The sequence below is a fragment of the Lontra canadensis genome, unplaced genomic scaffold (assembly GCF_010015895.1).
Source record: "Lontra canadensis isolate GAN:19392208 unplaced genomic scaffold, GSC_riverotter_1.0 scaffold44, whole genome shotgun sequence".
In the NCBI taxonomy this organism is placed as follows: Eukaryota; Metazoa; Chordata; class Mammalia; order Carnivora; family Mustelidae; genus Lontra; species Lontra canadensis.
In genome coordinates this window covers 11,162,537-11,175,148 of record NW_022631038.1, presented here as the reverse complement: position 1 = coordinate 11,175,148, position 12,612 = coordinate 11,162,537, and the positions used below count along the sequence as shown (strand labels likewise).

The 12,612-nt window shown below is 34.4% G+C and overlaps 1 protein-coding gene across 1 annotated transcript in view; it reads left to right on the top strand.

The window, feature by feature from the left end:
• CDH7 (cadherin 7) overlaps positions 1-11,959 on the top strand; it is a 119,502-nt gene extending 107,543 nt beyond the window's left edge. The window contains exon 12 of the mRNA XM_032872262.1: positions 9,819-11,959. Within this exon, the coding sequence (XP_032728153.1) occupies positions 9,819-10,312 (494 nt within the window). The 3' untranslated portion in view covers positions 10,313-11,959. The remainder of the gene's footprint in view (positions 1-9,818) is intronic.
• Positions 11,960-12,612: the final 653 nt, after the last annotated feature.

The following is a 12,612-nucleotide window of genomic DNA, read 5'->3' as shown; positions in this document are numbered from 1 at the left end:
GTACTTTAACCTTTTGAGGGAACTCTGTACTGTTTTCCATAGTGGCTACACCAATTCACATTCCCACCGACAGTGTGCAAGGGTTTTCTTTTCTCTACACCCATGCCAACACTTATTTTTTTTGTTGTTTTTTTGACAGTTGTCAATCTGACAGGTGTGAGGTAATTTATGGTTTTGAATCTAATTTCCCTGGTGATTAGTGATGTTAAGCATCTTTTCATGTTCCTGTTGGCTATCTGTATGTCTTCTTTAGAAAAACTACTATTCAAGTTCTGTACCCATTTTTAATTGGGTTGTTTGCTTGTTTGTTTTTGATATTAAGGTGTGTAAGTTCTTTGTATATTTTGGATATTAACCCCTTATCAAATACTTGATTTGCAAATATCTTCTTCCATTCAATAGGTTGCCTTTTCACTTACTGCTGTTGTCCTTCATTGTGTAAAAACTTTGATGTATTCCCAATTGCTTCTTTTAGGTTTTTTTGCTCTTGCCTTAGGAGACAGGTCCAAAAACATATTGCTAAGACCAGTGTCAAAAAGCTTACTATGTTTTCTTCTAGGGGATGGTTTCAGGTCTTACATTCAAGTCTTCTAATCCATTTTGAGTTTATTTTTGTTTATGTTATAAGAAAGTGGTCAGGTTTTCTCTGCACCATCCTCTGTAAAGATAGTCTTTTCCCTGTTGTATATTCATGTCTTCTTTGTCATAAATTGACCATAGTTGTGTGCATTTATTTCTGGCCTCTCTTTTCTATTCCATTGATTTATGTGTCTGTTTTTGTGCTACCACCATACGGTTTTAATTGCTCTAGCTCTCTAGTATAGGTTGAAATCAGGAAGCATGAGACCTCTGACTTTGTTCACTTTCAGGATTGGTTTGGCTATTTGGGGTCTTTTGAGGTTCCATATACATTTCAGGATTCTTTGTTGTAATTCTGTGGAAAATAACATTGGTAATTTCAAGGGATTACATTGAATCTGTAGTTAGCTTTGGATAGTGTGGACATTTTAAAATACTATCTTTCCAATCCATGAGTATGATTTACCTTTCAATTTATTTGAGCCATCCTCAATTTCTTTCATCAGTGTCATAGTGTTCAGAATACAGGTCTCTCACTTCCTTGGTTAAATTTATTCCTAGGCAATTTTTAAAAAGATTTTATCCATTTATTTTGAGAGAGAGAGAAAGAGAACGAGCTGGGGGAGGAGTAGAGGGAGAAAAAAGAAGCAGACTCCCTGCTGAGCTGGGAGCCCAATGTGGAGTTCAGTCTCAGGACTCTGGATCAGGACCCAAGCCGAAGGCAGACTGCTTAACCATCGAGCCACCCAGGTGCCCCCTTAAGTAATTTTTTTGATAAAATTGTAAATGTGATTGCTTTCTTCATTTCTCTTTCTTAGTAGCTTGTTATAGTGTAGAGAAATGCAACCTATTTCTGTATTTTGTATTCAGTATTTTGTATTTATATTTCTAATTTTGTATTCTGCGACTTTTACTGAATTCATTTATTAGTTCTGGTAGTTTTTGGTGGAGTCTAAGGTTTTCTGTATACAGTATCATGTCATTTGCAAAAAGTGACAGTTTCATTCTTTTCCAATTTAGATGCCTTTTTTTTCCCCCTTGCCTAATTGTGGTGACTAATTGTGTTGAATAAAAATGGCAAGGGTGGGCATTCTTGCCTTGTGTCTTAGAGTAAAAGCTTTTAGTTTTTACCCTTAAGTATGATGTTAGCTATGGGCTTGACATACATGACCTTTCTTATGTTGAGGTGTGATTCTTCTATACTCACGTTGATTTTTGATCATACATGGATGTTGAATTATATCAGTTGCTTTTTCTGCATCTAATGAGATCATATGATTTTTAGCATTCATTTTTGTTAATGTGTTATATAATGTTGATTGATTTGCAGATGTTGAAACATCCTTGGCATAAATTCCACATAATCATGGGGTATAATTTTTATATTTTTAAGATTTATTTATTTATTTGAGAGAGAGAGTGAGAGAGAGCAGAGGGAGGGGCAAAGGGAGAGGGAGATAAGCAGACTCCCCACTGAGCAGGGAGCCCATTACAGGACTGGATCCCAGGACACCAAGATAATGACCTGAGCCAAAATCAAGGGTCAGATGCTTAATCAACTGAACCATTCATGTGCCACATGGGGTATAGTTCTTTTAACGTAATGCTGAATTTGTTTTGCTAATAGTTTGTTGAGGATTTTTGCATCTGATTTCATCAGGGATATCGACTTGTAATTTTTTTTTTTTTCAATATCTTTGGTTTTGGTATCAGGGTAATGATGGTCTTGTAGAGGATTTGGAAGCAGTCCTTCCTCTTCATTTTCTGGAGAGGTTTTTTGTTTTTTAATTACTAATTCAGTATCTTTACTTGTAATTGGCCTATTCAGATTTTCTGTTTTTCTGTAATCTCAAAACGTTGTGTTTCTAGGAATTTATCATTTTTTTCTAAGTTCTTCTATTTGGTGGTGTATAATTATAGTAGTCTGCTATGATCATTTTTATTTCTGTTGTATCATTTTAACTTCTATTTCTGATTTTATTTATATGGTTGTGTTTTTCTCTTGAAAACTCTGGCTAGACGTTTATCAGTTTTGTTTATCTTTTCAAAAAAACCAGTTCTTAGTTATGCATTGATCTTTTCTATTTTTTAAGTGTCTAATGTATTTTCACTCAGATTGTTATCATTTCCTTTCTCTTCTAATTTTGGAATTTGCTTGTTAATATTCTACTTCTCTTAGGCATAAAGTTAGATGGTTTATTTGGGATTTTACTTGAGGTAGGCCTATATCACTATAAACTTTGCTCTTAGAAGTGCTTTTGCTGTATCCTGTAGATTTTGAAAAGCTGTGTGTTCATTTTTATTTTCATTTGTCTCAAGGTATTTATTTCCAACTTTGATTTATTTATTGACACATTGTTTAGTAGCATGTGCTTTAGTCCTCCACATGTTCTGTTTTGTTTTTCTAGAAATCTTTCTGTGATTGATTTCTAGTTTCACACTAATGTGGTTAGAAAAGATGCTGGATATAATTTTAATCTTCTTGAATTTATTGTACTTGTTTTGCAGCTTAACATGTGATCTATCCTGGAGAAATGTTCAATGTGCACTTCAAAAAAAAATGCAGTCTGAAGTTTTTAGATGAAATGTTCTCTATATATCTGTTAAGCCATTTGGTCTAATGTGTTGTTTAAGGCCAATTTTTTCTTATTTTCAGTCTGGATGATCTATTTATTGATGTAAGTAGGTTGTTAAAGTCCCCCCACTATTTTCTATTATTATATTGTTTTTATTATCAGTAAAAATTATGACTAATCGTTAATGAAGATAGATGGGAGATTTATATGTCAGAGACCTCACCAATTGTCATATACAGAAAATAGTTGAATTTTTGGATTTCATTGAGCTTATGTTGAAAGAGTATTGGGTGAAAAAGAAAGAAGCCACATACAGAATTTGAGGAATATTTATCCTAGGTATTACCTAGAGAAGAGCAGCCACCAGAGCATGATTTGAGAGGAGAGAGTAAAACTTTTTTTTTAATTGTAAGAATTCCTGTAATATTCTATTAATTCAAGAAAACTCACTTGTATCATTTTTCCTGGTTGAAGATCTATGTCAGATATGATAGACTGGCCCTGTAAGCTAAGGGCTGACTAATGCCCTTTGGATTGGGCAGATGTTAACAAGACCATTGGTGACCTTAGTTTTGGAGGAATAATTCCAAAAAACTCAGCTTCTCTGGCTTCAGGGCAATCAGGATATAGGAATATGGAAATATGAAATAGGCTACTTTTATAAAAAAGAAAAGTCAGTAACATTGAGTGTAGTTGAAGATAAATCATTGATTGGAAAATTATCACTTAATGACCTATTTTTTTTGGTGAGAATATAGAACTCTGGTGTAGCTCCAGGCATGGAGAAAGTGGTGGGAATTTGGAAGTGACCCTGAAAGGATCTGAAATATTTCTGTCATGGTTGTTTCTGATCTGAAGCCACCAAAGTTCAAGTTCAAAATTAAAGAAAATTAGTGAAACTTAATTAGTGGCAAATGGAGAAAATTAACAGATTTTTAGTAATCTTTACGCAAATCAACAAGATCAGAAGATAGTGAACAGTTGAAAAACAAAGTTATTGAACGGCTAAGTTCTGCTCGCACATAGATGTGGATAATTATTTATAATAAATTATTCAACTTGGATACAGATTGTACTAGCAGATTTTTCATTTAGAGTAGGTCATTTTTCAGTTACACCTAATAGACACAGTAATAATTGTAGTATAATAGTTATTTTGCTGTTCAATATGTCATTTGGCAATAAAATTTTAGAGCAGTATTCCTTAAGATCATACAGAATTAAGATTTCATTTTGTCCAAAGAAATATATTATGATTCACAAGGGTGAACTACATATGTAATTTTAAAACTTCAGGTAGCCTCATTAGCAAAACTAAAAAGGAACAAAGGAAGTAAATGCTAATAACATATTTAATGCAATAGTCACAAACTTATAATTTTTACATGTAATCAATAAAAATATAGTTTACATGAACAATTTTAACATTAACAATTGTCTTGAACATCACACGTCTATTTTAAACTAAAAGCACATCTCAGTTCATGTTTCAAATAGGGATGGCCACACTTCAAATGCTCAGTAGCCACGTGTGGCTAGTAGCTACCATGTTGGATAGTGAAGATTTAGACAATCGTTTTTTTGACTAATAAGAAATTCTGATTATTCACAGAAACAGAGAGAAAATGGTATTTCTAGGTGACAGTAGCTTATCCTTCCAAGTCTTACTCCATGTCATCTCTTTTGTGAGGCTTTCTCTGAGCAACCTGGCCAAAGCATACCTTCCCATACATATTTACCTAGCATGCATTATATTGCTATATAATCTTCTGCATCATATACTAGTTGTATTTTCTTATATAAAATATTGAGCTTCACAATGGCAAGAGTTACCTGCATATCTCCAACCCATACTTTATTTAACAAATATTTATTGAGTGCTTATTTATTATCAAGTATTGCTTTTTGTGCTCAAGATATATCTGTGGGGAATAAAATCACTGACCTTACAGGGATTACAGTTGTAGAAAATCAATGCCCAGTAAAAAATGTTGAATCAATGTTGAATGTTGAAATATCGAAAATAATGTTGAAAAATGTTGAATTAAGAGAAACTTAGGTTTTAACTTTTGGTGAGTCTCTAAACAGTACGTTAAACTCAACGAAGTGATATTTAACAGTTTTTAAGGTCTTGCAATTTGATTTAAAGCAAGAACCTTTTATAGAGTTTTAGGTTGGAAAAGAACTGACTTGATAGTAGTTCACATGACTGAGTGGTTTTAAATGAATTGATTCAAAATTTGAAATAAAGGGAATAGTTTTTCTTTATTATAAGTAGGCTTATCTAGCAGTAGTACCAATTTGTGCCACATCTGTGCAAATGTTCTGGGGACCAAAACTGAATATTGAGCATTGAGACATTTGCAAGCTTAGATAATTCATTGCCAAGGACTGGGGATAACAATCAGGCATTGAATTCAGCAGCTGAGAATACACTATAAGTGCTTCTAGAGTGTCTGCTGTCTTTAAGAAAGTAAGACATTTGACGATGGAAGTTTGTTGGAGAGGGGGCCTCTTAATTATCATGACCAATAATGCTATGGTTAACCTCCAAGAAGTGTGTTAGGTGGGACTTGAAATACTTTAAAGATGATTTAAGTAAAAATGGATGTATCTGTCACAGACTACAGTGATGCTGAGAATATAGGGGTCCACTACTGTAGAGTAGGCTGTGTGTTTTACACATCTGTATTTTTCTTCATCTTCCCTTTTATTTATTTCAGTTTGGGAGAATGGTGCTGTTTTTGTCTGCATGCTTCTTTGTACCTGTGTACCTGTGTATGTGTGTACTTTCTCTGAGTGAATTACATCATGATTTATAATATATTTATCTTTGTAAATATAGAGCTACCAAGTTTGAGCTGCTTGGATGCAGAGAGCCTCTCTGTTACGATTTTGCCAATAACCAGCACTATTGCCTGCGTGACTGGGATACTCTGAAAATGTTGAATGTTAAAGAACTGAATTATAAAACAGAAATTGCAGTAGCATTGTAATTGCTTTCTTAACATCTTCTTTTCCCTTCTTCCTGAGTTCAATCAGTATGGTTTTTTAAAAACGTATATAATCATATATGCAGTCCTTAAACCACATTGGTTATCTCCCACCTCTTTCTTTACTCCTAAGCCCTGTCAGCTCCAACCTTTGCTAACTGCTTGTTTGTGCCAAGTATAATCTCCCCTATCACCTAGCCTCAGCCTTCAGGGGCACGTAAATCTGCCTTGTGTGGATCTGTTTCTTCTACTATAGACCTTTAAAAGATCATATTTTCTTCTTTTGGAATAATTATCATAGTTGTACTTTTACATTTAGTTTTCGCTATTTGATTAATAGCCTGCCCATTTCATTATAAGTTCCATGAAGAAATGTGCTTTGCCTGCTTCTGTGTGCAACATTACATCATCACATCCAATGCCTGTGATAAATGGTGAACACACATTTGTTAACCATATATAAACTCATGAACAACACATTATAAGTGCCACGCTGTCTAGACTAGGTCTTTTCTGTCTTCACTCATAAGTATTATCCATATGACAGAAAAGACATATGAGAAAAACCTCTTAAACTATATAATCTTGTGCTTACTTAAGCAGAAAATATTCTTTTTAATACAAGGATTATCTCCATAGACCCTGAAGAGCACTTAATACTTGTTCTACGTAAAGGTTAAATTTTATTTTTTATATGGGCTCATGCAGTTAGAAATTAATATTCTCCTAAGTCATTGAAATGTTAAATTTTCTAACCTCCTAAAACACTTCATTTTTCTCAGCTTCAGGCAAGATTGAGAAATAAAATAAACTCTATAAGATATTAATATCCTTAATAGGTACTGAACCTGAGGGCTGACACACCTATGGGTTCTTTCATGTTTCACTTTTACTGAGCACTATGCTTGAGTGTTAAAAAGTAAGTTTTTCTGTAGCATGAAAATATATTTACAATAGAACATAAGAAATAATTGTTTTATGTTAAAATAGCATATAAAACAAAATGTAACATATATATAAATATATATACCTATCTATGTATAAATAAAACATTTATATATAGATATATAAAGTCATATATATATATATATATATAAATGACAAGATTCATTGTAATTATATGAAGGAAAGACATTTGGAAATTTTGACATTTTTGCCTAAATACAAATTTTAAATTAAAAGAACTAATTATTACATAATATCTTACTCTCTTCATAGCCTCATTCACTTTGCCCATTCATTTTTTTTAAGATTTTATTTATTTATTTGACAGAGAGAGATCACAAGTAGGCAGAGAGGCAGGCAGAGAGAGAGGGAAGCAGGCTCCCCACCGTGCAGAGAGCCCCATGCGGGGCTCAATCCCAGGACCTTGAGATCAGGACCTGAGCTGAAGGCGGAGGCTTAACACACTGAGCTACCCCGGCACCCCGATGCCCATTCATTTCTTGTATCCTCTTGTACTCATTTGGATATTTGCTCCCCCTCAATTCTGCTTCCAATGTGGGTGACAGATTTCTCTTATTCCTGCCTCTACCTGTCCACCCATCATTCTGATACTTACCTTTCCATTATCTCTATCTGACTTCTGAGGAAATATTACCTTGCCTCTCTGTTGCAATTACTTTTATTTTGGGCGGAACTATATAAAAAGTTTCAGAAGCTATATTTATACTTAAATCTAAAATATTATTTATCCATATGTCTTAAAATTTGCTGGTGTGTCTTTCTCTGAACTAGCAAATTGTCACTTGAGCTCTCAGCTTGTATCTCAATTACTTTATACAGAGCACTAGGCTCATAATGTTCTGGAAAGTGCAAAGGCTTTGGGGCAGTTGGAAGTAGAGGATACTTCATTCCCACCTATTGCATTTTATTCATTGACCATAGGCAGGATGTTTCACATGCCTAAGACCACTGTCAAACAAGAACACACATACCCCAGAAAACTACCCTGTGGGCCAAATGATTAAGTCCTATTTGCAGACCTTCATTTTTCACCTTTACTGCCTTTTCTGTCTCTCATTCAGTCTTTAGTGCACGTGCCTTGCCATATGTTTGTTATACCTTCTACTTTCTTACCTCATTTCATTGTTTTTCTTGGGTCAGAGAAAAAATTTTGAGTTCACATTCTTGGTTGGTCAGAGGATAACAATGAAAATTTCTCTTTGGCACACAAACAAGTACTTGTCACTCTAATACCTCTCCTTATGTTATTCCCCAATCTCTCTAATTTACCCTGGAAACATTTGTCTATAATTATCTTATGTGGCTAGGCTCCATTAGTTTAAATTACTTGCCCAAGATCACACAGGCTGATATGTGAAAAGGCTGAACTTTTAGCCAAGGCCATTTTGACAACAAAGCTATATATTTGTTTTCAAGGCCCATGTCAGAACATTGCAACAAAAAAAGGCCTTATTTAAGTAAGTGCTTAGACTTCCTTTTTTTTTAAAGCAGATTGAGGTAGGGGATGGAATATATCTCATCTAGTCTTTGTTTTTAATTATTCTGAATTACACTGATGTCCTTCTTGGCTTTATTTTTTTTTTTCTTTTCAAATGTATTATTAATGCCAAACTAAAACCTTATAAGACATTTTAAATATAAATATTTTACATGTCTTTTAAAAAGCAGGCTGAGAGTAACGGTGCCTCTGGGCCTTTTAGATCATCTAAAAAAATATATTTGGCTGATGTAATAAAAAGGTAATTAACAATAATTCTTTATGTATTTTGAACTCCAAAATTCAAAAATACTTTTTTTGTAACTTAATTCAAGTGCCCATGAAATCTGATATGTTCCCAATTCAGCTAGCATTCCGTCGCCCACAGTCTGAGGGAAACAGAATCTTTCTTAGTAGTGTATACTTACTAAAAATACAAGAGTGTATTCAGATATTTTAAACCCAAAAAGCCAATGTATCTGGTGTCCTTTGCTTTCTAGTGCAACCATATGCTTTACTATTTATTAATTTTGATAAATCTCTCTTTGACCAAGCTGAAAATCTCACAACTTCTCTCCCCAGGTAGAATGTGTAAAGACCAAGTTCGTTCAGTATTTCATCCTGAAAGCGAGACTCAATTTACTATAGAAAAACTTTTGATCTTCATATATGGCCTGACATACTGGGTTTTATTTAACAATGGAATTTCTTAGATAAGTACCAGGCATTTCTTCAAAGAACCTGACCAAATGCTAAAATCCATTTCCTTCCAAAACTGCAATTGTTAAATTAGACCTAAAACATTTATGAATTTATGAATGTCACTTTGCCTTTCCAGCAATTAAGGAGTTCAAAAACGAAAACAAAAACAAAACAAACAAACAAAAACCCTTTGTGTTTCCCAGCTTTGAAATTACTGTATTTATCCTGAAATGGCCCTTCAATTTGCTCTGGAAAATACTTTGGAGGTTGCCTTACAGAGGGAGACCTCAGTTCTGAATAGGTGTGGAAAAGGGTTTCTTGATGTATAAAAGTGTCCTGTTTTAAAGGCGTTTTAGCAGTTTTAGCACATCTACTGCTGTTGAATTCCCATGCAGGGAGGTGGTCAGTTCATTTCCCTTTAAAGAGCAGGAAATCTGAAAGTCAAGGTCATAGACCCAATTCCACCATGGTGAGGGGCAGCTGGTGATTTACTGAAACTTTCCCTTTCCTGTCTCCTTGGCTTAGTGTTGATCCTCCTGATCGTCACCATGAGAAGACGGAAAAAAGAGCCTCTCATTTTTGACGAGGAGAGAGACATCAGAGAAAACATCGTGAGGTACGACGACGAAGGTGGCGGAGAGGAAGACACGGAAGCGTTCGACATGGCCGCCCTGAGAAATCTGAACGTCATCAGAGACGCCAAGACTCGGAGGGACGTGACTCCAGAAATTCAGTTCTTGAGTCGACCCACTTTTAAAAGCATCCCAGACAATGTCATTTTTCGAGAATTTATTTGGGAAAGACTGAAAGAAGCGGATGTGGATCCCTGTGCGCCCCCGTACGATTCCTTGCAGACGTACGCATTTGAAGGAAATGGCTCCGTGGCCGAATCCCTCAGCTCCTTGGATTCCATCAGCTCAAACTCTGACCAGAATTATGACTACCTGAGTGACTGGGGGCCTCGCTTTAAGCGACTTGCAGATATGTATGGAACCGGCCAGGAGAGTTTGTACTCATAGCCCCGGGACCTTAATTTGAAATGTACTGAAGAAAAAGTAAAAGCAAAAAAAAAAAAACAAAAACAAAAAACAAACAAACAAAAAAACCAAAAAAAACAAAAAATAACAAAAAACCCCACTCCGTACAGAAAACAAGAACTCGACTTACTAGAGAAAACTGTTGTAAATATCTCTCCATTTTTAACTGTTGAGGTTTTTGCCTTGGTGAAGCATAACTTCATTAGACTTATCCAAGGGACTGCACTGACCAGAGACTCTGAGCTTTTGAAGGCTTTTTGATAAAACGAAATGCTCAGTGGTTTGTGAATAGATAGCAACTCTCAGATACCTGCAAAGCACCTAACCTCGATGAGTAAGTAGTGGCCTGTGTTGTCCGTGAACCAAGCGTACCCTGTACCTACCTTCACGGCATTGACCGTGAGAAGAACACAACTCGATGAGCCATTGAAAAGTCCTGGAACTTCTTGCATATCAAAACTTGGGACAAATTTAATTTACAGTGATGCTTTTAGCTTGCTAGATTATAGAATCCAGCAGCATTTTATTGCTGTTGGGTAGCAAATATATATTTCATTTAGCAATATATAAATTCTTAGAAAATCCTCTCCAAACCTCCAACACAAGCCAATAAAATTTGGTGTAAGGCAACATAAACTGTTGTTTTGCAAATAAATTATGAAGTGTTCCAAATAAGAAAAAGGTAAATCATTCTTTAAGTTTGCCATCATTTTGAGATGCTTGTGTAGGTATGAAAAAAGTTGCTGTCTATTCATTGATGTTGATTATCTCTTCTGATTTATACAGGAGACTATCTTTCCTTTCTTTTTTATTTGACACATGTAGTGTTCTATTTATTTTGGAGCTCCAATCTCCACTGAATTCAGGTCCATCTGACTGCCTCATAGCATTAAACTCGTCAGAACATGCTGATTTTTCTCCAGTCTGAGCTACATGAAGGAAAGGAAGCATGGAAATGGAGAAAAAAATAGTAGAGCAGTTGAGCTTTGCTGCTGTTCACATCTCAGAGAGGAGCACAGCTACAAGGACGTATAAGTCGTTCATCTGAGCCATTAGAATGTACCAAACAGTGGAATAAAATATTTGTATTTTAGAAAGGTTTCAGAATTGATTTTTTTTTTGATGCAAGATTTTTCAAGGTCATAAGTTCTATATGCTCCAAAGACTTTTGAGAATTTGTTTTCCCCAGCTTCCTTTACTGTAAACAGATTGAGTAAAAGAACTTTTTTTTTTCACTATAGCTTAAACAATGTAATGCTATAAATTTCAAAAATCCATCTTTAAATTCTGATGCTAATTTGTTCCTCAAGAATTAACCAAGCAATGTAGGATTTCTGTACTGGTTTAGATGTGCCAAAATGAGGGGAGCAATTTCCAGTGATCACGTGCTTAAATTTGAGACAGGCTTCTTAGGATAAGAACTTTATGACTATAATATTTCCACCTATCATTTTTTTCCTGGAATAGCATTAGTTTAGTGTACATATATTTCAATAAGAATGGATTTTTTTCTTTCATTTCTCTTTTTAAAAATAATTTATCAGGTTCCTAATAAATCTACAGGTAGTGGACACTGTATAGGAAACTACATTTTAAAAGTGCTTCTTTCTGAAAGACAAACACTGGAATCAGAATATCAGTATTTTGATTACATGAGGAGAAACTAGGATTCTGTAAACCTTCAGTTCATCTTTAGAAATAAAGTACGCGAACGTGGCCTTCAGCTTCATCAAACTAAATGATTCAATAAATCTGATTATCTACAAACAGTCCTTTCATTTGAATAAAGTTTTATAAACATTGTTTCAGGACTAGATAGATATGCTTCTTGATGAATTAATATACACATATATGAAAAACTCCTAACAGTAAAAGATTCTGTTCATGACTTTTAGTCACATATGTAAGTTTTTCAAATAAAAAAAAAAAAATACATAGTACACTTACCCAGTTCAATAAAAACAGAGTGTGGTGCAGGAATTATATAGGTGTTAAATCAGCAAGGTGCTGAGAAAACAGTTTTGTAATAATCCCCTTGTCTGCAGGAAGATAAAATAGTTTAGTACGTTTGGATTATGATGTCAAAACTGCTGATTGTTGCACATATCACTAAATGGAGGTTTGAATATATTATAGAAAAGAAACATCACATCATTCACCCATTCACCTTGCTTTTTCTTGTTTTCAAGTATATATTTTTTTTTTTCTTTTTTTTTTTCTTTCACATTTGCCGGTCATAGATTGGGAAAAGAAAAGCTCAAATTTAAATAAAGATTTGAAAT